This window comes from Olea europaea, chromosome 18, assembly GCF_002742605.1.
Source record: "Olea europaea var. sylvestris chromosome 18, O_europaea_v1, whole genome shotgun sequence".
Taxonomy (NCBI): domain Eukaryota; kingdom Viridiplantae; phylum Streptophyta; class Magnoliopsida; order Lamiales; family Oleaceae; genus Olea; species Olea europaea.
The window spans coordinates 6,586,832-6,609,605 of record NC_036254.1 but is presented as its reverse complement, the minus strand read 5'-3'; the positions used below and the strand labels follow the sequence as shown (position 1 = coordinate 6,609,605).

The window sequence follows — 22,774 nt, the reverse complement described above, 5'->3', positions numbered from 1 at the left end:
ATTATATTAATATTCATAGTATTTTTTACTTTCAAAAAATCTTTCATATGATTTTTCAAAGAACTCCTGATTTTAAGGGTATTTTTATAAGTTGTCCGTTAAAAAATGGGTTAATTTCACAAACGGTCACTGAACTTACGTGAAAATTATAAAACAGTCACCGAAGTTTAAAACTTTCAATAACAGTCACTTAAGTTTTGGAGCACCTAAAGAAACGGTTACTAAAGTTTAAAAAATTTCAGAAATGGTCACTGAAATTTAAAAACTTGCAGAAACGATCACTGAAGTTTAAAATCAGTTTTTTTTATAGTTTTTTGGGCTACTTTTGCAGGAATTTTTCAATCACTTCTGACCATCGATACCTCCGAGTTTTAATACCGTTGAAAAGTCCACAGTGTTCTCTTCAATTACCACCAAAAATCTCCTCGTAACTCCAAGAGATTCGACCGAAATAAACCCACAAAGTTGGCTACCCGAAAAAGCGAAAATCTTAACAATATTTTTGGCTATATTTTAGGCAACTTTTTGGTAACTTTCGACCACCAATACCGTCGAATTTTGATATCGTTGGAAAGTCCACAATGTCTTCTTCAATTACTATTAAAAATCTTACCCAAAATCCAAAGGATTCGGTTTGAATAAACCCATAAAGTTGGCTATCCGAAAAGGCGAAAATCGATAGATTCTCATATTTTTTGGACGAATTTTGCGCTGATTTTTCGATCCAATCCCTTGGAGTTACGGTAGGGACGGCAATCGGGTTTGTCGGCTCAAGCTGCCCATGGCTCGGCTTGAGGCTTGGGTCGAGTCCCATTTTGGGGTGCCAGACAAAGCCTTCGCCGGCTCAGGTTCACAAACCTATATTAAAAATATATATACTTTAAAAGCAGCAACATAGTGCCTTAAAAGGGAGCGTGCTGCTACCTAAAATAGGCAGTAAGTTACTGCCATGTTTGTAATAAAAAAAAACCAAAATCAAGCATGCTCGAGCCGAAAGTTCGGATTTAGCCTAATTTTTTTTGGCCGAGCAACTCGAGCTCGGAAAAAAGCTCGATCTTTTTACCCGAGTCTCGATTTTCGTCTCGTGAGTTAGCTCAACTCGTTGACATCCCTAAGCTACAGGGAGATTTTGAGTCGTAATTGAAGAAAACATTATAGGTTTTCCAATAGCATCAAAATTCGACGGTATCGGTGGTTGAAAGTAGCCGAAAGGTTGTTGCAAAAGTAGCCCAAAAAACAAAAGAACAAAAAAATATTTTTAAATTTCAGTGATTGTTTTTGCAAGTTTTTAAATTTCAGTGATCGTTTTTGAAAGTTTTTAAATTTCGGTGACCTTTTTTTAAAGTCTCCTGAAATTTAAGTGACCGTTACTGAAAGTTTTAAATTTCAATGACTGTTTTGTAATTTTTTACATAAGTTCAGTGATTGTTTGTGAAATTAACCCATTAAAAATGTATTTTGATGAAAATCATGGAGTTCAAGGGCTAGACCTACTGTTCTGTATGTTGGGCCAGAATCCTCTGTGGGCTGAAAGCCCATGAATGCACGTTCAGATCACGTGGTTTTTGAGTTCAAAGTCTAATCCATGTCTCTCGCCCTCTTCGTCAAGCAAACTTTCATCGATAAAAATCCAAGAAAAAAATAAAAAAATTCAAATTAAATTCTTGAAAAATGGCACCGGATCCTGAAGATGAGATCAAAGACGAGAAGAACCCTCCTCCACTTGATGAAGACGATATTGCACTCCTCAAAACATATGTACTATTCTTTTTCCCTTCTCGTGAGCCCTAATCTTCAGCTATGTTTTTGCTTCGATTAGGCATCAAAGAAATGAAAATAATTGGATTAATTTTAAGTATATTTAGTTATGAGCTGAGGATTGTAACGTGTTGGTGGTTTTTTATTTTGTTTTGATGTGAACTTATTATGATCTAGGGTAGGAATATTGAATGGGAACAGAAATCTTGTAATTTCGTGCAGTTGAACTGTAGCTTAAGAATATCCTAATGAGGATGAGGGCGTCCTTTTAATATTTTATTATGAATAGTAATAAGTAATGTAATGGATTTTAAATGATTTGTACACCACGGGGTGAGGACTGTAGCTAGGTTTTGGGTGTTATGGATCTGGGATTTGGAATTTAGAGGAAATTACGATTTTTTATTATTATTTTGGTTGAACTGAATCTTGGTGTATAATCCTGGTTAGGACTTGGGACTAACTGTTTTTATTTAAGTTTACTCATTTTATCTTGACCTTTCACTTGTGGTTTTTAATGGTTTTATGTCATTTAACGAAGAAAAAAGTGTTTCACTTCTGAAGGTGCACTCCTAATTCAATCTGTTTTAGTGTTTTATAAGCTTAAGTTTCAGCGATGGTAGTTTCTTGTGTTAAATAATGGTCATTGAAGGCTTTTAAAATTTCATGTTTTGCAAAATGCTACTTTCAATGATGGAACGATGTATGCAGGGCTTGGGACCTTACTCCACCAGCATAAAGAAAGTCGAGAAGGAAATCAAGGAAATGGCTAAGAAAATTAATGATTTATGTGGTATATTTCATTGCCCAATTTTGTTTCTTTTGAACTCTTTAATTATCTTATGGATTATATTGGTGTTCATTACTTTAATTTCTCCAAGAATAGTCAGTTGATTTTTCACTTCATGTTAGGTATCAAGGAATCTGACACTGGTTTAGCTGCCCCCAGCCAATGGGATCTTGTCTCTGATAAGCAAATGATGCAGGAAGAGCAACCTCTTCAGGTAATTTATTTGATTGCTAACTTTATTTATTCTGTCTATCTTGTTTTACACCCCAAAAGGTGATAACTACGGCTTGTGATCAGGTTGCAAGATGTACGAAGATCATTAGCCCAAACACAGAAGACGCGAAATATGTTATTAATGTCAAACAAATTGCGAAGGTATGTTAACTTCCCTTCTTCTTGACAGCTTTTTCAAGAATTTTGCTTAACTAGGGAAAAAAATAAAAAAAAGAATCTAGACGTTGATATTTCCTCAGAACCAGACATTTCCAGATTTGACATTTGTGCTTCCTGTTTGTTTTACATTTGTAGTGCAGGGTAAGTTATTTCATTTAAATACAGAATTTTTTTGTAGTTGTGAATATCTCATTTATTTTAGCACCATTCCTGCAGTTTGTTGTTGGATTGGGTGATAAAGTTTCACCAACTGATATAGAAGAAGGCATGCGAGTTGGGTAAGTTTTTTCTGTCTGGTTTTTCTTTATGCTACCAAACATATCTATGTTATTTGCAGGACTGCGTGACTTATTATTTATTATACTTGATAATGAAGTGTACAAATGCAATCATTTTGGTAGAAGAATCCTTCTATTTTATACTGCAAGAACCTGAACTGTGCTCGAGTTAATATGTTAGTCTATCAAGTGCTATGATTTCCTCATTGCTTTAGTTTTTATTTCCAAATTCGGGATAGTAGTACTATTTTTATATGAAATGCCTACTTGTAAGTATACATCTGAATTAGGGTGGTTCACAGTCTCAACCACTTGCCCCATGTTTTATTGCTGCTGATGGTTCTGGAATTTGCCTCTTCATTTGTTTCACCTCATTAAGCCAAAAACCTTTCTTTGCTATTTATTTGGTAACATGTGATATGGTATGCTGGAGCTTCCTCATTGTTGGTGTATGATTCATTTTGCTATTTTGATGCATAGTTTGACATTTTCTTTTATCATTGCAGTGTTGACAGAAATAAATATCAAATCCAGATCCCCTTGCCTCCAAAAATTGATCCAAGTGTTACAATGATGACAGTGGAGGAAAAGCCAGATGTTACCTATAATGATGTTGGTGGATGCAAGGAGCAGATTGAAAAGATGCGAGAGGTTTTTTTATCGATTCTTGTCATGGACATTGATATTGCTGCCATATATTATTTGTGTTCTCTTATTTTCTCATCAACTATTGCTATTTTTATTTTTGAACAACTCTATCAAAAGATTTCTAGTCGAAATTTGATTTGCTTTCATGACTGCACTGTCTGATGGATATGGTAGGTTGTTGAGCTGCCCATGCTTCACCCTGAAAAATTTGTGAAGCTAGGGATTGACCCACCAAAGGGTGTTCTCTGCTATGGTCCTCCTGGTACTGGTAAAACACTGTTAGCCAGAGCCGTGGCTAATAGAACTGATGCATGTTTTATTCGTGTTATTGGAAGTGAGCTTGTTCAGAAATACGTTGGTGAGGGAGCAAGGATGGTTCGTGAACTATTTCAGGTAAAGTCCTCTGTTACTTCAGTTTGCGTACACGTTCTCTTACATTATTTGCTGTCTGATTATCACCTTTTCTCTGATGCAGATGGCCCGCTCTAAAAAAGCTTGCATCGTGTTTTTTGATGAAGTAGATGCCATTGGAGGTGCACGGTTTGATGATGGAGTGGGTGGAGACAACGAGGTACAACGCACCATGCTTGAAATTGTCAATCAGCTTGATGGGTTTGACGCTCGTGGGAATATAAAAGTACTAATGGCAACTAATAGGTAGGTTCTGTTTGCTTTTTCTCATTTACCAGGTATATTATGTTTTTTGTTTTTATTCTTGTCTTACTGAGCTTGTCAATGCCTTTTTCTATTCTGAGGTGTGAGATAATTTACAGTGTAACACAAATCACATGTACATATTGATTATCTTAAAGTTTTTATTAGCTTTACATAATTTAGGTTGTATTAGCACTGTCAGTGCTCATGCTGTTGTGCACATGTAACACCCTCCCCTTCTTTTTCTCTCCCAAAATAAATAGTGAATAAATAAATGAAGCAACTGCATTGACCTTGGTCATCTTGTTTTTGTCTCTTAATGATCTTCTGGAGCACTATTGGGGCATATGAATTACATAATTGTCATTCTATTTTCTCTGTTTGTGTTAATTTCTCTTATTACATATGCTTCACAGAATTTGTTTAATTTTACTGGGATACATATTTCTTCAAAGTTTGGAAATATGTGTAACCTTTGCATGCCTGTACATATCATGTTACTTGCCTTATACTTTCCTTCTTAATTGCTTCTGGGGTGTTCAGGTGGCACTCTGTTTCTCTCAAGTTTTAGATCTAAAATTATTGTTTTTATGTTTTTTAAGGTTTTCTTCTATAGACTATAATACCGAATTATCTGCTCAGACCATTTTGCTTTTTATGGCACAGTGGCTTTTTTGTGATTCTACAATTGCTTATGTTTGCTTATATAATTGCGTCTCTCTCTAATTTCAGACCTGATACACTGGATCCTGCATTATTACGTCCCGGAAGGCTTGATCGTAAAGTGGAGTTTGGACTGCCAGATTTAGAAAGCAGAACACAGATATTTAAGATTCATACACGAACAATGAATTGTGAGAGGGACATCCGGTTTGAACTTCTGGCTCGGCTTTGCCCAAATTCTACTGGTACGAAATTGAACTCTTTAGATATTAATTAGGCTTTGGTAAATTCTACTGGTACGCCTTATTAACCCTGTTCATTTCTTGGAAAAAAGTTGATGGATTATAGGGTTGATTAATAAACATACTAAGAAAAGATTGCTACCAACAATTTTTCCAAACCGTTTTTAAAGTATGACTATCTAAGACCCCAGGGGTGGCTACATTTCTGGGCATATACTACCTATTTTGAGAAATATGACTGAATGTTATGAGAATTTACATGAATGGAATAGGGCCATATTGAAATTTGTTACGAGTCCATTGTATCAATGGGGGAATTAAACCATTGAGGAATTTCTTACAAAGTCTAGTTTCGGAAATGTTATCATGTCTGCATTGCATTATATCTGACTGATGATTGATATATTTACTAAGTTGCATCTTCTTATTCAGGAGCTGACATAAGGAGTGTGTGCACAGAGGCTGGAATGTATGCTATACGAGCAAGAAGGAAGACCGTGACAGAGAAGGATTTTCTAGATGCTGTCAACAAAGTCATCAAGGGATATCAGAAGTTCAGTGCAACACCGAAGTACATGGTGTACAACTGATCACCGTTCTCCATTGAAGTTCTATGCAGTTGGGATTAAGGGAAACTTTCATGGATATTCATTCTTACATGCTATATGATCGATCCCCTTGGAGCTTGGCTGCTAACTTTATACTGTACCCTGTTATCAACCGTTTGCTGTTATCACTTTAATTCCAGATGAAAAAATATTCTGAATATCTTGATTTGTGCATTACTTTTGTCTCAACTAGATTTGTTCTATGATAATTAAAGATTTGATTGAATGAAAGTAATTGCAACAGTGTGGTTTTTAAATTACTGCCGTTATGGATGTTTTCGTAGCTGCCTGCTTCTCATATTGCAATCACTCTGTAGTCCTGTCCAGCCCGAATGATGCTCTGCAAATATGGGCTAGATAAGCTGTTAGATTATTCATTTTGTTTTCTTAAAGAAAGAAAGAAATGAGTGATACATTTACAAGTGCAATTGGACATTTAGAGGGATATGTTGCTCAAAGATTTCAATGAACCTGAAATGGGAAATCAAGATCTTGTCAGCTTGACCTATGCATGCATAATGGCCGAATGCTAAGGTCATTTCTAAATCTTCACTGGAAGGTTTAATTTCCGTATTGTCGTTCTTCGTCCCGTAAATCTAATCTTCGAGTCTATGAAAAGCAGATGCATTTTGTTGGATCTCTACAAATGCTGGAATGGTAAGAATATCACTTCAGATGTTAGCAAAGCCCTTTGTTCCTAAATTTTCCGTTTGGGTGCTTATTATCCTGTGTGTTGAAGATGATCAGAAAGAAAAGTTGACCCAAGTTCTCACACTACATGATATGCCAAAAGATGCAAATCTGATATTAATCAGCTTTGGGGGCACAGAAACCTTCGAAGCTGATCATTGGCTACTCAATACTGGAACTTATGCCGGACAAAAATTGGAACAATAATAAAAGGTTCTCGTTCGTAGCTCGAAGAGACGTGATAATATTTGAAATTCACCAAATAAGTATTGGATCCACCAATTAATGGAAAAATTGAAATATCTTATTAATCAATATGTATTTATAGACTCAAAAATAAATTCTAATCAAAACGAAATCTTAATTTTGCAGGTAAATCTAACTAAACTAGGAAATTACAGAACAAATCCAATTAAAATTGGAAAAGACGAAAATATCTTTAAGATAACTTAAAACAGAAAAATGCTAAAACGGATCCTAAATGATGGAATATGACAATATTAATTGTCATCTAGCAAAAATGTGTAGAATAGAAAAACGTATCAGATTGTTTCTTCGATTTTTAATTGATTCAGAATTTTCTCTTCTAATTAATCTGCACTAGGAAATATGAAAAGCATATATTGGGTTTCTAGAAGCCTTAGATTTGGGAAACAGAATGAGTACCTCGATATTCCAAGAAAATATCCTAGTAAGAAATGTTAAACCTGGTGATTTGAATGGTCTTGATGCATCTACTCCCTCTTCCAAAGGTTGTAAATCGTCCGCCTCCTGGATTGGACCAGTCTTCTGACAAGAAGCCCATACTAGGGACGGGAGAGAGAACTGCATACTAGAGAGTTTGATCATAGGTCACATGCATGGGCCAGAGTACGAGTGTCGACTCAGCTGAGGATTGTAGGACTAGAAATCCCTTGTAGGATAAAGCTACTCAAACAGGTGAAAATGATAGGGTTTGAAAACAGGTGCTGCATGTCAATAGCTGTCTGGTCCTTTTTTTTTAATTGGCTAATTAGTGTTTGACATGTATCTCCTATTTTTGAACCCTGTTCCCAACCCTATTTGTGTAGCAAAGTCCATCCCCGTTATCTCAGCTCACAGCTCAGTAGATTATGCAAACAGTTAACTCTCTACAGCTTGGAAGAAGGGATATGTTGAGATAAATCCCTTATAATTGACTCGTCTTTCACTCTCAAATTGATATGCAGTATGGTAAAATGCTCTCGATTTGGATTCACAGGTAATGCAATCACCTTAAGCAAATGTTGATAGATGTGTTTGTTCATCTGTTTCTCTTTTTGAGAAATTTTATCCTGTTTGTGATGCAAGAACCTATTAATTTAACAATGAGCAGAAAGAAAGGGGGTCAAAAAGGAGAAGAATCGAGGGCAAAAGAAATTAATTTTTCGTGTTCTAAATTACAATGAGTAAGCCCTTTATTTATAGAACAAATAATCTAAAAAAGCTAAAAAATAAATTTACTTCTACTAAGCTAGAACTTTTATAACAAATATATTCAAACTAATCTAATCTAATTAAAGTAACATATTTGAAATCAGACTCTACTTTTTAAAATCCTATCTAAATTATATCTATATCTTTATCTGTATCTCCCAACAGTTTTTGTTCCATTTTTCTTTTTGGGCTAGTGTACAAAGTTCTCCCATCAAATTTTTTTGTTGTGGATTTCAATAGTTCCATTTCCATCTTAAAGCATAAGAATAGTTAAATAAATTCTCCGCGAACAGTCTAAACTAGGATTTTCTCCTTTATATGCAGAGCATTAGGCAGATGGGTGAATACCATTATTCTGCAACTCTTCTGATGCAAAAAATTGACACCATTCAGCAATTTAGAAACTAATAAAACAGTTATAGTGGAAAAGTATTTTCTCTACATTATGTGTTTTTTATTGCCTGAGATCTGTCTAACCATGGCACAAAGATTGTACAGTAGAATCATATCATGCATGTAACTGCTTTATTTGTTTGCCTTCAGTACAAAATTTATGAAACAGTTAATTATTTGCGGTCGATTTTAACCGTGCGACTGGCTTGGATCTTACCATATTTTTTGCATATTTTCAGGAGGAGATTCAAACAAGAAATTCTTGGAAATTATCAAGAACAATATATGCATGAGACCGTTAAATTGCTCCAGTTAGTCAAGAAACCTGGCAATTTCAGCAAGACGCCATGCCTGTTCAGCAATCACAGAACATCTTCTCCCACTTAACTCGAACTCTGATGATTGCAAGCCCTGTAGAGTTCTCTGAGAAAGCACCCACTTGGCCGTCTTGTCTTCCTGTAAATGTTATGCCTTAGACCCAATCGATTTAGGTTGTAAACACTTTTAATATGTTTAATGCATTTATTTTAGCAAGATCTATTATTTATTTAAATTAATATTCTGATAAATAATATTAAATAATAGAGTCCGAAAATTCAAGTTTAAGTAATTTGTTAATCACAAAGAGATGTGATTGTGAGATGCAAATTACATATAATTGGATCTTGAATAATTCATGGTCATAAATAATAACAAGATACGGATATCATTATTACAGATAGACCATTACGTGTGACATTTTTTACTTGTAAAGTAAGTAGCTGATCTTATAAGTTAAAGTGTGATGACACTCAAATGAACGCGTGAATGTTTTGTTATAGAACGAAACATTGGAAACCCGCTAAGAGATTCCACGTAGATAACTATATGAGTGTTAGTAGTGAATTCCTAATTTTCAGTAATGAAATTGGTCCTTTAATTTGAGGTCATCATAGTGCCTTGTATGCGGACAGTCATGCTTTGACGGTGTTGGATGTTGCTCTGCCAAGGATCGCTAATACGACATCGTTCGAGGGTTATCGTGTAGGGTAGTCATTGTCTCCTTCTAGACCTAGTAATTATTTGCCTTGAATTCTTTGTGAATTTGTTGTCAATCTATTTCTTCACTAATAGAATTGCACGTGACCTTAAGAATGTTTGTTTGACTATTCTGTGTGAACTCTGTCTATACTTTGCTCGTGGTCACTGTTGGTTGCATTTTTTGGTAAACAACATTTTTTTTTTTGTAATGAAGAAAAATATGATTTTTCAATTTAGTAAAACAAAAAGTTTTTATAGGACTTTTGATGGAAAATATAAGGCAAATGCGAAAAGTAAAAGGTATTTTAATTACAATATTTTGGACATGTTGAAAGAGATTGTCCTAAGAAGGATAATAGGAAGAAAAAAGAGATGAAAGGTGAGGTAGATGTGGCTATTAGGTGGAGTGATGACCATAGTGCGATTTATTGAAAGTAAACTTGGTCATTTCATGTGCCTCTGTTTGTAATTCTTTATGCATGTATAATTGCTTAATTTTGTTGCAATACACCTTTAATCTATTTGATGTGTGTAATTGCATAAATTAGAGTGATCTTATTACTTTGTGCAATGTATTTGCATGCATAGTGGGTTGAGATCTATGACATATTCCTTTTGCTCTGGAGTGGTAAGGGAAAGTGTGGTAGGAAAAGAAAGAAGGGCAGCCGTTATGGGTCAGCCATGTGTGGATTATCTTCTTGTTTTCGTGAGCGTCTTTTATGAGTATAGTGAAATAACAAACTCTTTCTTCTGTTCTCTTTATGAGTGCCAGCTTTACCCTTTCCTTTGTAGACTTCTAGAGCTGTAGTGTTGGAATAACCTTGTGATTTGTAGGTCGATTTAAACTGAGCCCTAACCCTTATGATTGCTAAATGTGTCAATTTCGTCGTAGTGGATTTAAGATGCATTAGTAGTAAGTGTGTAGTATGTCTTCTGGTAATGTGAAGTACAGATGCTTGAGGATACATTGGTGATTTTTACCGAGGATATGGAGTGATGTTATTTGGATCACGAGTGGAGGGATGATTAAATTTTGGATTCTTTTATCTGTCAAGACCTTGTACAGGTGGAGTGTAAGAGTGATACTTCTATCACTTCATTAGATGGAGACCTATTATCCAATTAGGTTGAGAGAAGTGAGGTAGTGATATAAGATTATCCCATGGTCTCGGGATCTATTATGATTTACCAGTTAGACGTAAGTTAGTGACTAATCTAGTGAGCATGGTGGATGACGAGATGAAATATGTGTTCTCGAGGTGTAAGCAACAGAGAAAGGGATACGATAAGTATGATGAGAAAGGGATATGATAAGTATGATGAGATCTTTTTGTGGGTCATTTATGCATTTATTGCATATGACTTTGGATTTGATTAATTAACTTGGTGTTAGAACTAGGTTCCTTGTGAGCTTGTTGAAAAGATCTGTGTGTTATCCTATGTTATATCTTCGTCGCATGTTTATATCTTCTTGATTTGTTGTGATTATTTGTTTCTACTTGTATATTTTTTACCTTGGCCTTGGTGAGTACCTATAGCATATATGGTATATATTCCAGGTTCGAGACACGAGGTAAAACCTATGATCCCAATTTTATTGGTTACCTTGATTGAGTAAGTATAGACTTTATGCTTTGGTTGTTTGCAGGTTGATTGGGTATCAAGGTAAAGATTTGTTGGGTTTTGCTATCCAATAACTCCTGGGGGCTGTTGTTAAAATGATATTGGATAAGTTATATCCACACCTTATTTATGACTCAATCCGAAAACAACTTGGGCCATTAGATGCAGCTTAATTAAATAGATGTTGCTCATAGCCCAACACTTTGGATGTCCCATGTTGTGGTTGGATTTGTTGGATAATAATATGTATTGGCCCAATTTAGGTTAGTCGTAGTCTTTATTGTGGTAGTCCATTTGCCTTGGTTTAGTTGGCCCAATTGTTATTTCTTAGCCCAAGTTGGTGACCTCACATAATTATATATATCCATTCGTTGCCTGTGAATAGCCATGTGTAAGTGTGCAATAGAGGAGAATAGTGAGGTAGCCGACTTGGTGTGATTGGAGTTCAACTATTACTGCTTCTTTCTTCTCTTTTCCTTTCAGATATTACTACCACCACACTAATCCTTTAGGTTAGAAAATTATGGCAACCAAGTGGGTTTGTTTGTGGGTCAAGCTGAGCTAGTTGGTGTTCATTTTGTGCGTAAACTGAGTAGGGATTCAATATTTCTCGAAACTTCCGCCAACAACTATCTTCGTGTGGACTTTATAGTAGAGTAGAAGATAGGAAGAATATGGTATATCTTATTCCAGCAATGGACAACAATATATATAGTTTACAAGACTAGAAATATGGTAAATGGAAATTATACAGATTACCGACCCTCTAATCATGTTCAATTATAGCCCCTCTAATTATGTTCTAATTGATATACTTCTAAGAATAGAAAAGAAAAATTACAGAGAATATCAAGCTAAGTATCTCTAATATGCCCCCGTAAGATGGAGCTCCGTAAGGAGATTCCAATCTTGGTCTTCAATAGTAGAAAGTGCGCGCGTGGTAGTGGTTTGGTAAGTGCATCTGCCAGTTGATCTTTCGAGGAGACATGAGTAACACGTAGGGTACCATTCTGAACTTGTTCCCGAATGAAATGATAATCCAAGGTTACATGTTTTATGCGTGAATGGAATACAAGATTAGAGCACAGATTTGTGGCCCCAAAGTTGTCACAATAAATCATCGGTTGTTGAGAGAGTTGAACGCCTAGTTCAGACCTAGTTCAGAAAGTAAGGAAGTAAGCCAGCACAATTCAGCAGCCCGGTGGTGGCAACAGAGCGATATTCAGCTTCAGTGGATGAGCACGCAACTATTCTCTGCTTTTTAGAACTCCAAGATATAGGATTACGACCAAGATAAACTATTTAAGCACTGGTAGATGTGAAGTCATCTTTATTGCTAGCCCAGTCAGCATCAGTGAATGCATGTAGAGATAGTGTAGAACTGCGATGGAGGATAACACCATGATCTGTTGTGCCACAGAGATATTGCAGTAGTGCTTAACGGCATTCCATTTTTCATTGCTAGGTCGATGCATGAACTGAGAAAGTTTGTTCACCACAAAGGCAATATCTAGCCTGTGTAAGCAGCATGTTAAAGTGCTAAGATCTTTAAGTGTTTGCCAAGATGGTGATAAATTTATGCACAAGGTCATTGTTGTCTCCAGTGATAATTATGTTACCGACATAGACCAAAAGATAATTCAAAGCATCTCCTATAGTGAAGATAAATAGAGATGTGTCTGTATGAGAGTTGGTGAAGCCGAATGTAACAAGAAATTGGCACAATTCATGATACCAAGCACGAGGAGCTTGCTTAAGGCCATAGATTGCTTTGCACAACTTGCAGACATGGTGAGGATTATCTTGATCAATAAAACCCTATGGTTGTGCCATATAAACATCCTCAGTGAGATTACCTGGAAGAAAGGCATTATTCACATCCAGTTGTCGGAGAGATCACCCTTGACTAACAGTAAGACTAAGAACAAGGTGGACAGTAGTGGGTTTGGCAATAGAACTAAAGGTACCATGATAGTCCACATCGGGGCACTAATGGAGCCCCTTAGCAACCAAGCGTGCTTTGTACCGATTAATAGAGCCATCAGGTAAACATTTAACTCGAAAGATCCATTTACAACCAACCAAGTTCTGAGTTGGATTAGGAGGAACTAGTTTCCATGTGCCATTCCGTACCAGGGCATCATACTCTTTTGACATAACTTGATGCCATTTGTGATCTTTGATGGCCTAAGTAACAAAGGTTGGTTCAACATCAGAGGTGGTGAGTTGTGTTGCAAGGTTGAGTTTTTGAACAGGTTTGTAGATTTTTTGGAACTGGTAATAATGAGACGATGAAGATCGGGAGATGATGGTGGGACGGGCTCATATGCGGATGGGGTGTTCGCAAGTGGTTTGGGAACATGCGTGGAGTGGTGTTGGTGGGAAGATGGGACAGTAGGCTGTAGGTTAGGGATCAGGGAAGTGTCTATGGTGCATCGATCAGTGACACGGGAGTAGTAGGAATTGAGACCAAAGATGGTGCGCCTGAGACCGCTAAGGACATGACTGTAGGAAGCCATTGAAGAGAAGTGTCATTAGTAGGGCGAGCAAGATGAGAGTAAAGGGAGGAAAAATGGAAGATCAATTCAACAAACTTGACATGACGTGAGGTGTAGATTTTGTTGGTTGATGGATCAAGACATAGGTACACACTTTGGGTCAAAGAATACTCGATGAAAACACACAGGTTGGACCAAGGAGCAAGTTTGTGAGGAGAGTAAGGACGGAGCCAAGGATAGCACAAATACCCAAAGACCCGAAGTTTGGAATAATTAGGTGGGTATTGAAAGAGAATGGCATAGGGGGATTGAAGATGAAGGGTAGGGATGGGTAACCTATTGATCAGATAAAAGGTAGCGGCAAAGGCAGAAGACCAATAAGTGAGTGGCATAGAGGCATAAGAGAGAAGAGAAAGACCCGTTTCAATAATATAACGATGACGGCGTTCTACATACCCATTGTGTTTTGGAGTTTGAGGTGGAGAGGTTTGGTGAGAAATGCCATGTGTGGTCAAAAACTAAGATAGTGCTTGGTATTCCCTCCATTGTCAGAGTAAAGTGTGATAATATGTCGACTAAAATTTTTTCCCACAAGTACTTTGAACTGGATAAAGAAATCAATAACATGTGATTTGCGTTTAAGATGATAAAACCAGATATATTTTGTATAGTGATCAACAAAAATAACATAATATTTGAATCCATCAAATGAATGCACGGAGAAGTCCACACATCATAGGAGAATTTGTAAAGGAGAATGAGAAACATGGGACGAATTGAAAATGGAAGCTTATAGTTTTTATTGCATTGACAAGCATTACAATTAAAGGACGAGGATATCGAGTTCGACAAATCCATTTTGGAGATGGAGATAATATGTCTAAGAATTGAAACAGAAGGATGACCTAGCCTATGATGCTACTCAGATGAAGTGGTCATGACACTTGAAAACGCAACTAGCGGAGAAGACGAACTTTTGGAAACCGGCCATTCATAGACACCATCCTTAGAGTGGCCCTTTAGAAGTATTGACCCCGTTTGCAGATCCTTCACATGAAAGGAATTGGGTAAGAATTCAATAGCAGATTTATTAGTACGACAAAATTGAGAAATAGAGATTAATTCTTTTCCATAGAAGGTACACAAAGTACATTATGAAGGGAGAAAGTTTTAGTAGATGTGGGTAAAGAGATAGAACCAGTATGGGTGATTAGAAGACCTGTGCCATCGCCAATCATGATGTCATCAGAGCCATCTTATGGAGTACGAAGCGAGAGATTATCCAGATCGATTGTGACATGGTGTGATGCGTCGCTATCAAGAAGCCAGTTAGGATTGGCCGAGGGAGAGTTGGTTGCAACATATGCACATGGTTGCCAATGTTGTGTTGGAGGGCAGTATGGCCATTGTGTTTGCTGATGGAACACTGGGGAGGGAATGGAGACAGAAACTAGTTTGAAAGATGGGCACTGTTGAACAGTGTGGCCCTGTGCCCGGCAGGCTTGGCATTTGCCAAGGTAAGGGTGAGTGGGATGGTGATCCGATCGAGGTGAGGAAGGTGCTGGCATAGGTAGAAGACCTGGTGAGTTGTGCTGCCAGGACAACCTCTTGGAGTTGGGCCAGTGACACCATTATCATCGCGATGAGCAACATTTGTAGAAGCTGGAAGTGATGATGTGGAGGACTGACGGAGCCGCAAGGAGAGTTCCTTGTTGACCAATTTCTCATGGAGTTCGTCAAAAGTAATTGGAGTTTCATGACCTTCAATCACGTCAATGATATGTTTATAGTCATTGTCAAGGCCATCGAGAATTTTCTCAATTAAATCCTCATGATCCATGGGTTTGCCAAGAGCAGCCAATTCATCAGCATGTGTTTTGATAAATTGCAGGTAATCTGTGATTGTTTGAGAGCCCTTAACTGTAGTTTTGATCTGATCTTTAATTTGTTTAATGTGACCACGAGAGGGACGGGCAAAGGTGTTTGCAAGCATGGTCCAAGCATCATTTGCAGTCTTCGCTTGTTGAATAAGTGGAATGAGAGGTGGAGTGAGAGAGCCAACAAATGCTCCAAAGATCAGTTTATCTTGGCGAACACATGTGGAGAAATCTGGATTCGGGAAAGTGACGTTATTTTTCTGAATGGTGGGAGGAAGGCATGGATGAGAGCCATCAGTAAATTTGTATAGGTCATACCCAATAAGAACAACTTCAAGTTGCAGTTTCCACGAGAGATGGTGGGTGTGAGTTTAATAATATTGGAGGCTAAGATGTTGATGATTGTGAATGGTTTAGTGGGCTCCTGTTCACTGGGGATAGTAATAGGTTGATTGTCTGCAGCCATGGAAGAAGCCGAGATTGAGGGGTGTAGGCCGGAGTAGCAGCTGTGATGAAAAGAGATGGTGCATATCAGAATTCTCACTCTGATACCATAGAGGAGGGTAGAAGATAGGAAGAATATGGTATATCTCATTTCAATAATGAACAACAATATATATAGTTTACAAGACTCTAGAAATATGGTAAATGGTGATTATACTGATTACAGACCCTCTAATTATGTTCAATTACAGCCCTTCTAGTCATGTTCTAATTGATATGTTTCGTATCTCTAATACGGAATTCAATTAATAACTGTAAACATTTGTTGCTATTGTTTAATGAACAAAAAAAAAAGGTTTTTCATTAATTAATATCAGCGTGCACTAAATGAGAGAGGAAAATGGGAATGCGATCCAACCAGTTAGAAACAACTGATTCTGACATAGCAAAAGAAGCAAGTCTATGGGCCACCTGATTTCCAGCTCGTGGAATAACGCAACACGGACCACACTTTACTTCTTCTAAAAGTGCTGCAATATCATAAAGAATGGCAGCATATGAAGTCAGACTAAACTTTGAATGCAAGCACTGAATTACTCTCAAGGCATCACACTCGGCCACAGCAAATTTAAACCCATTATTTTTTGCAAAAAGTAAGCCTTCCCGAAGAGCGACTGCCTCAGCCTCAGCCTCTTCAGGTTCGAATTCACCGACCATTCGCTTTGAACAAGCAACGACTACAACACCCTCGTGGTCCCTAATGACTGCACCAGTCCCAATGTAATGCTTCCCGAGCTGTACAGCGGCACCGGTATTTATTTTTAGTTCCCCCCATATTAGGCACGCGCCACTCCAGAGATATAGACGAAGGCGCCGGTGAAACAAAGCAAAACCTGTGCCTGGCTGTTATTACGGACTTCTCTCCAACTATTTCAGTTGACTGAGGAAGTCCATTATGCACCGTCTTGTTCCTATCCCACAAAACCATCCATCGTTTCCAACTCAAGAATTTAAAGTCTGCACAAGAACATAATATATAAAATTCAGCAGCAACAATGGCAAATTATATCCCAAGTACTGCTCGATTAAAACCCATCATCCAGTATGTTCCTACACTCTTTCTGCACATGGACAAGAAAATAAAGCATGTATTATACTCTCCACATCGCCCCACCTCCTACATGACCTATCCACTATTAAATTTTGAAACAGTTTAGCAAAAGATGGCAAAGCTTTGTGGAAAATACGCCACAAGAATATCCTAGGCCTAGAGTTTAATAATAGCAAACGGCTTTCTTCTCATGTCCTTGAGAGAAAAATGATTCATCTCAGAATATTTATGTCTGAGGATCACACTATTTTTTGTACATTCTGAAATGAAATTTTGTTACTAATATGAATTCACACTTAGTTGCAGTGTAATTAGTATATGTTGGGATCCTTGGAGTTTAATCAAACAATAAACATCAATCAATAAAGGATTCCAAGGCAAAATCAAGGAATATAAAATGGAACAATACAACCCAATTTCAGCCGAAAGCGGACATCCACTTCTCCTATTCCTTATGACTGATTTATAAGCTCAGGAATAACTCCCATGTCATGCAAATCACCTTCCAAAGAGAGAGAGAGAGAGAAACCGGCAAAGAACCTCGCTAGAAACCGCCACCAACGCACCCTCAACCTTCTACCAAGCAGAAGGTGCAAAATGGAGAGAGTGGTCAACTTAAGAAGAGAGAAAAGACCTGTCTGCCAAAAACGTGGAGAAAGCCCCTTTTTGTGGTAACCATCAAGTCAAAACATCTTTCCCAAGACAAGGCAACAAAAATTATCTCAAATAGATTAAATCCCGACTGTCGATCCCATCCAATGGTCCATAATAAAACTAGACAAGCACAATCCATGTGAATTACACAAATAGCACTTAAGTCTAATGGAGTTAAGAGAACCATATTCTCACATTCTTCATCTTGGTTCTCATAACACTCTCTCTTGGTTGCGAATTTGCACATGGAAGAACTGTTCATCATCATCACCCACTACTTGTAAGGAAAATTAACCAGTGTCAATATGTAATAAAGATAAGCACAATTCAAATTTACCTGCAGGTAGAATTTTTGTTCCAACATCAGAGGGATTCCTTTTAGTGTGAATTTTAACAAGATTAACTTCACCTTGTGACAGTTTCTCACGAATAAAATGATACTTTACCTCACTATGTTTAGTTCTTTCATGATAAATAGGATTCTTACAAAGCGATAAAGCACTTTGACTATCAGTAAACATAACAGGTGTATCATGCATGAAGTTCAATTCCTTTAAAATTCCTTTTAACCAGGTACATTTCTTAACCGCCTCGGTTATGACAACATACTCTGCCTCAGTACTTGACAAAGTAACTAAAGCCTGCAATTGTGACTTCCATGTTATACAATTGTCACCAAGTGTAAAAAAGTAAGCTGTGGTAGACTTTCTGTTATCCTTGTAACCAGCAAAATCAGAATCTACATACTCCTTTAGAGTAAGTTTTTCAGATCTTTTTTCATACACTAGACCCAGATTTAATGTACTAACAATGTACCTTAACAACCATTTCAAACCTGCCCAATGGGGCTTTCCAGGGTTGGACATAAATCTGCTCAAAAAACTTATAGCATAGACTAAGTCAGGCCTGGTTGTTATCATAGAGAACGTAACGGAACCTATAGAATTAGAGTAGGGTATGTTCCTCATTTCTCTAAATTCCTCCTCAGTTTTAGGAGAATGTGCACTAGAAAGATTCATGTAAGCTGCTAAGGGAACGTTCACGGATTTTGATCCATTCATACCAAATTTAGTTATGACTTTGTTTAGATAGGCTTCTTGGGAAATGACTAGTCTATTTTCAGCCCTATCTCTCTTTATAACCATCCCCAAAATCTTCTTAGCACTCCCCAAATCTTTCATATCGAATTCTGATTTTAAAAGGTTCTTCATCTTAGTGATTTCAATCTTACTTGAACTTGCTAGAAGCATGTCATCTACATACAACAACAAGTAGACTTCACAGCCCTCCTTACTATCATTATAGTACAGGCATGCATCATATTCACTCCTTTTAAAACCTATCTTCAGTACATAGGTATCGAACCTTATGTACCACTGTCTAGGGCTTTGTTTAAGCCCATACAGAGATCTTTCTAATTTGCACACACAATTTATTTTACCTTTCACCTCAAAACCTTGAGGCTGACTCATGTAAATATCCTCTTCCAATTTCCCATGTAAGAAAGCAGTCTTGATATCTAGTTGTTCCAGTTCCCAGTTGAACTTAACAACCAATGCAAAAACCAGTCTGATTGTTTTGTACTTTATCACAGGAGAGAATATCTCATTGTAATCAACTTTCTGCTTTTGAGTGAACCCTTTCGCCACTAATATGGCCTTATACCTAGGGGGATCACTAGGATTATTTCCTTCTTTCAATTTGTAAATCCACTTACATTGAACTATCTTATGATCCTTAGGTTTGTTAACTAACTTCCAAGTTTTATTCTCCATTAAAGATTCCATTTCTTCCTGTATAGCTTTTACCCAATTTTTAGAACATTTTCCATTAACAGCTTCTTCATAACTAGCAGGTTCTATCTGTTCAAGGGCTTCACCTGAAACCAAGGGAAAATCAGTTAAGTTTAGGGATTCATATCTAGGATTTGGCCTGATCTGCCTCCTCCCCCGATCCCTAATTAGCTAATAATCTTGATTAGGTGGCTGATCATTAAAATGTTCAACTTCAACTGGTTCAATGTTATCTTGAAGTTCAGTTACCTCTTCCGGTTCAGTTTCAATTTCAATTTCATTTTCATTTTCATGATGTATAGGGTCATTTTCGTCATTCCCAGGTGTAGGTGAATTTAGCCTAGTCAGCTTCACCTCAGTCTGAATACTCTTCTCAGTTTCAGATTTGTTAGTTTCTTCGATTTTCTGTTTTAGACATGGCATCCCAGATTCATTAAAGACTACATTCCTGCTGTTAATAATCTTAATGCCTTGGACCCCTAAAACCCATAACCTATAGCCCTTTACACCCTCGGGATACCCTAACATCACACTCTTGATAGCCCTCGGCTCAAGTTTTCCTTCAGATTGGTGTTCATATGCAGCACATCCAAACACCCTCAAGTGTTCTAGATTTGGAGGCTTTCCCGTCCACAACTCCTGTGGGGTCTTAAACCCTATACTGCTGGACGGAGACCTATTAATCAGATAAGCTATAGAACTTGCAGCTTCAGCCCAAAAACCTTTCGGAAGGCCAGAGCTAATCAACATACACCTAACTTTGTTCATTATGGTCCTGTTCATTCTTTCAGCGACCCCATTTTGTTCAGGTATGTATTTAACAGTTCTGTGTCTTGTTATACCTTTCTGCTTACAGAAGTTGTCAAATTCGATATTATAGAATTCAAGCCCATTATCAGTTCTTAAAGTTTTAAGTTTCTTATCTAACTGATTCTCAATAGACTTTAACCAAACCCTGAATTTCCCAAAAGTTTTCGATTTAGCCTTCAAAGGATAAATCCAAACTTTTTTTGAGTAATCATCCACTAAGGACAAGAAGTACTTGCTTCCACCAGATGTGGAGTGCTTCTCCGGGCAACATAGATCAGCATGGACATAGTCCAATGGTCTGCTGGTCCTATGAGAGCTAGCTTCAAAGCTCACCTTATGGGACTTACCTAAGACACAAGTTTCACAAAATTCCATAGTTTCGATGTCATCTTTTCCAAGTAATTTCTAATTACTTAAAGATTTTAGCCCTTTAAACCTAATGTGACCCATTCTGTTATGCCAAAGTTCAGTTTTGTCTTTACTCACAGTAAGAAGGCTAGAATCAACTGGTATTTCAGTTCTACCCTCAAGATAGTACAGTCCATTCCTCTTAGGCCCTTTCATAACTATGAGAGAACCCTTCATAATTTTCAAAATCTTGTTACCAGACTTGAAGGTATATCCCTCATCTTTAAGAGAACCTAAGGAAATGAGGTTCCTCTTTATATTTGGGACATATCTAACATTTCTGAGTTGCGTGACGGCCCCATAATATATTCTGATGGCTATGTCACCAACTCCAACCACATTTTGAGAATTATTGTCTCCCATGTAGACCTTCCTAGGTTCAGTCTCTCTATAGTTATAGAACCAAGACCTATCAGGGCACATATGGAAAGTGCACCCTGTGTCTAGAATCCAATTTTTGTCAAATTCTTCCTTAGACACATTCATGACATGCAAACTATCAAATTCAGAAACAATAGCAGCATTATCAACATCAGAATTGTTCGGGTCTTTTTGTTTCCTTTTCCAGTCGAAGCAGTCTTTCTTGAAATGTCCTAATTTTCCACAGTGATAACATTTCTTACCGCTTTTATCTTTAGATTTAGATCTCATTTTAAATTTTGCTCTCCCCTTCTTGTTATGGAAGTTAAATTCTTTCTTTTCAGGTCTTCCCCTAACAAATAGGCTCTCTTATCGGCAATGAGTTCTGTTCTCTCTTTTTAATTCAAGTTCTCTTGATTTTAAAGCATCGGAAACAATAGCTTGAGTGAGAGTGTCCCTACCATATTTTATGGCATTTTTCATTTCTCTGTAAGATTCAGGTAAAGAGTTTAGCAATATGATAGCTAAATCCTTATCGTCAAATGTTTTATCATTATGAGCTAGACTCTTAACAATTATGCTAAAGTCACTCAAATTCCCCTCGACATCCTTCCCTGGGTCCATCTTAAAACTAAACAACTTTTCCACCATGTATATTTTGTTAGGTAAAGTTTTAGTTAAGAACAAGGCATCTAAAGTAGTCCATAAAGTTCTAGCAGTTTTAGCACTATCAACTTGTCTCACAATGTTGTCAGATAGATGCAAAATTATAGAACTGTAAGCAATTTCATTCATGTCTTCAATTTCAGTTGGTTTAGCTTTTAACTCATCAGAAAATGTAGCGGGATTATCGAGAGCTTTAGCAACTCTCTGTTGGACCCAAAATGGCCCTCATTTTCTGTTTTCATATCGAGTAATCCCCCTTTCCATCGAATTGCGATAATTCGACCCTCGAACCCATTACAGATTCTGTAAAAGAATGGCCTATACTCGTGGACAAAACAGAAAATGTTTTGAAAAATTCTTTTCTAGATAATCAATATAAATAATATGAATGCCGAGTTAAAAACAATTTTAGAAATGAAGCACAACAATGACATAATCCGTTCACGAAACACAGGTATATAATGCAAGTAAATATGCTTCCAGGTTACAAATTAATCACAAGAATTCAATCAACGGAATTCACAAATAGGCAACCAAGCAATAATCATGCATAAACTGGTAAGGATACCAAACCTAACCTAACGGAGAGTTTGGAATAATCTTACCAAACTACTGTTGAAAAACAGTAAATATACCACCAAGTTTCTGAACCTAATTGCTGTAGACGTCAAGCCAGGGGCAAAATCATCCAACTTTTTCTGTAAGACCTGAAACAGAAAACAAATGACATCAGTGCATTCAGGACATCGAAATAAGTAAACTGCCCGAAAAAAGCTTGTCGGAATGTCCAGCCACGCGCCGTCGCCGGAGTTCACGGGCCGCCGGTCGCTGGTCGCCGCTCCGGTCATGCGCCCCACCACAGGAAGCGCCTTCGTCTACTGGTTATGGGTCCAGGGTCAGTTTCACCAAAAAGTCAGTAGTTTGGCCGGAATTTGAAG

General features: G+C 37.3%; 1 protein-coding gene across 1 annotated transcript; it reads left to right on the top strand.

Moving 5' to 3' along the window:
• Positions 1–1,602: 1,602 nt before the first annotated feature.
• On the top strand, positions 1,603–6,291 carry LOC111367307 (26S proteasome regulatory subunit 7A). The gene is made up of 10 exons (XM_022988117.1): positions 1,603–1,758; positions 2,470–2,551; positions 2,671–2,762; positions 2,846–2,923; positions 3,158–3,219; positions 3,726–3,870; positions 4,042–4,260; positions 4,343–4,524; positions 5,254–5,429; positions 5,859–6,291. The coding sequence occupies exons 1-10, from the start codon at positions 1,672–1,674 to the stop codon at positions 6,014–6,016; spliced, it is 1,281 nt and encodes a 426-aa protein (XP_022843885.1). The 5' UTR covers positions 1,603–1,671; the 3' UTR covers positions 6,017–6,291.
• Positions 6,292–22,774: the final 16,483 nt, after the last annotated feature.

What these genes read in the sequence shown, in the direction of transcription:
- LOC111367307 (XM_022988117.1), top strand. Translation starts at nt 1,672, where the DNA reads ATGGCACCGGATCCTGAAGATGAGATCAAAGACGAGAAGAACCCTCCT. An exon ending in ATGTCAAACAAATTGCGAAG is followed by an intron (nt 2,924 to 3,157) that starts GTATGTTAACTT and finishes CCATTCCTGCAG; the next exon opens with TTTGTTGTTGGATTGGGTGA. An exon ending in GCTTTGCCCAAATTCTACTG is followed by an intron (nt 5,430 to 5,858) that starts GTACGAAATTGA and finishes CTTCTTATTCAG; the next exon opens with GAGCTGACATAAGGAGTGTG.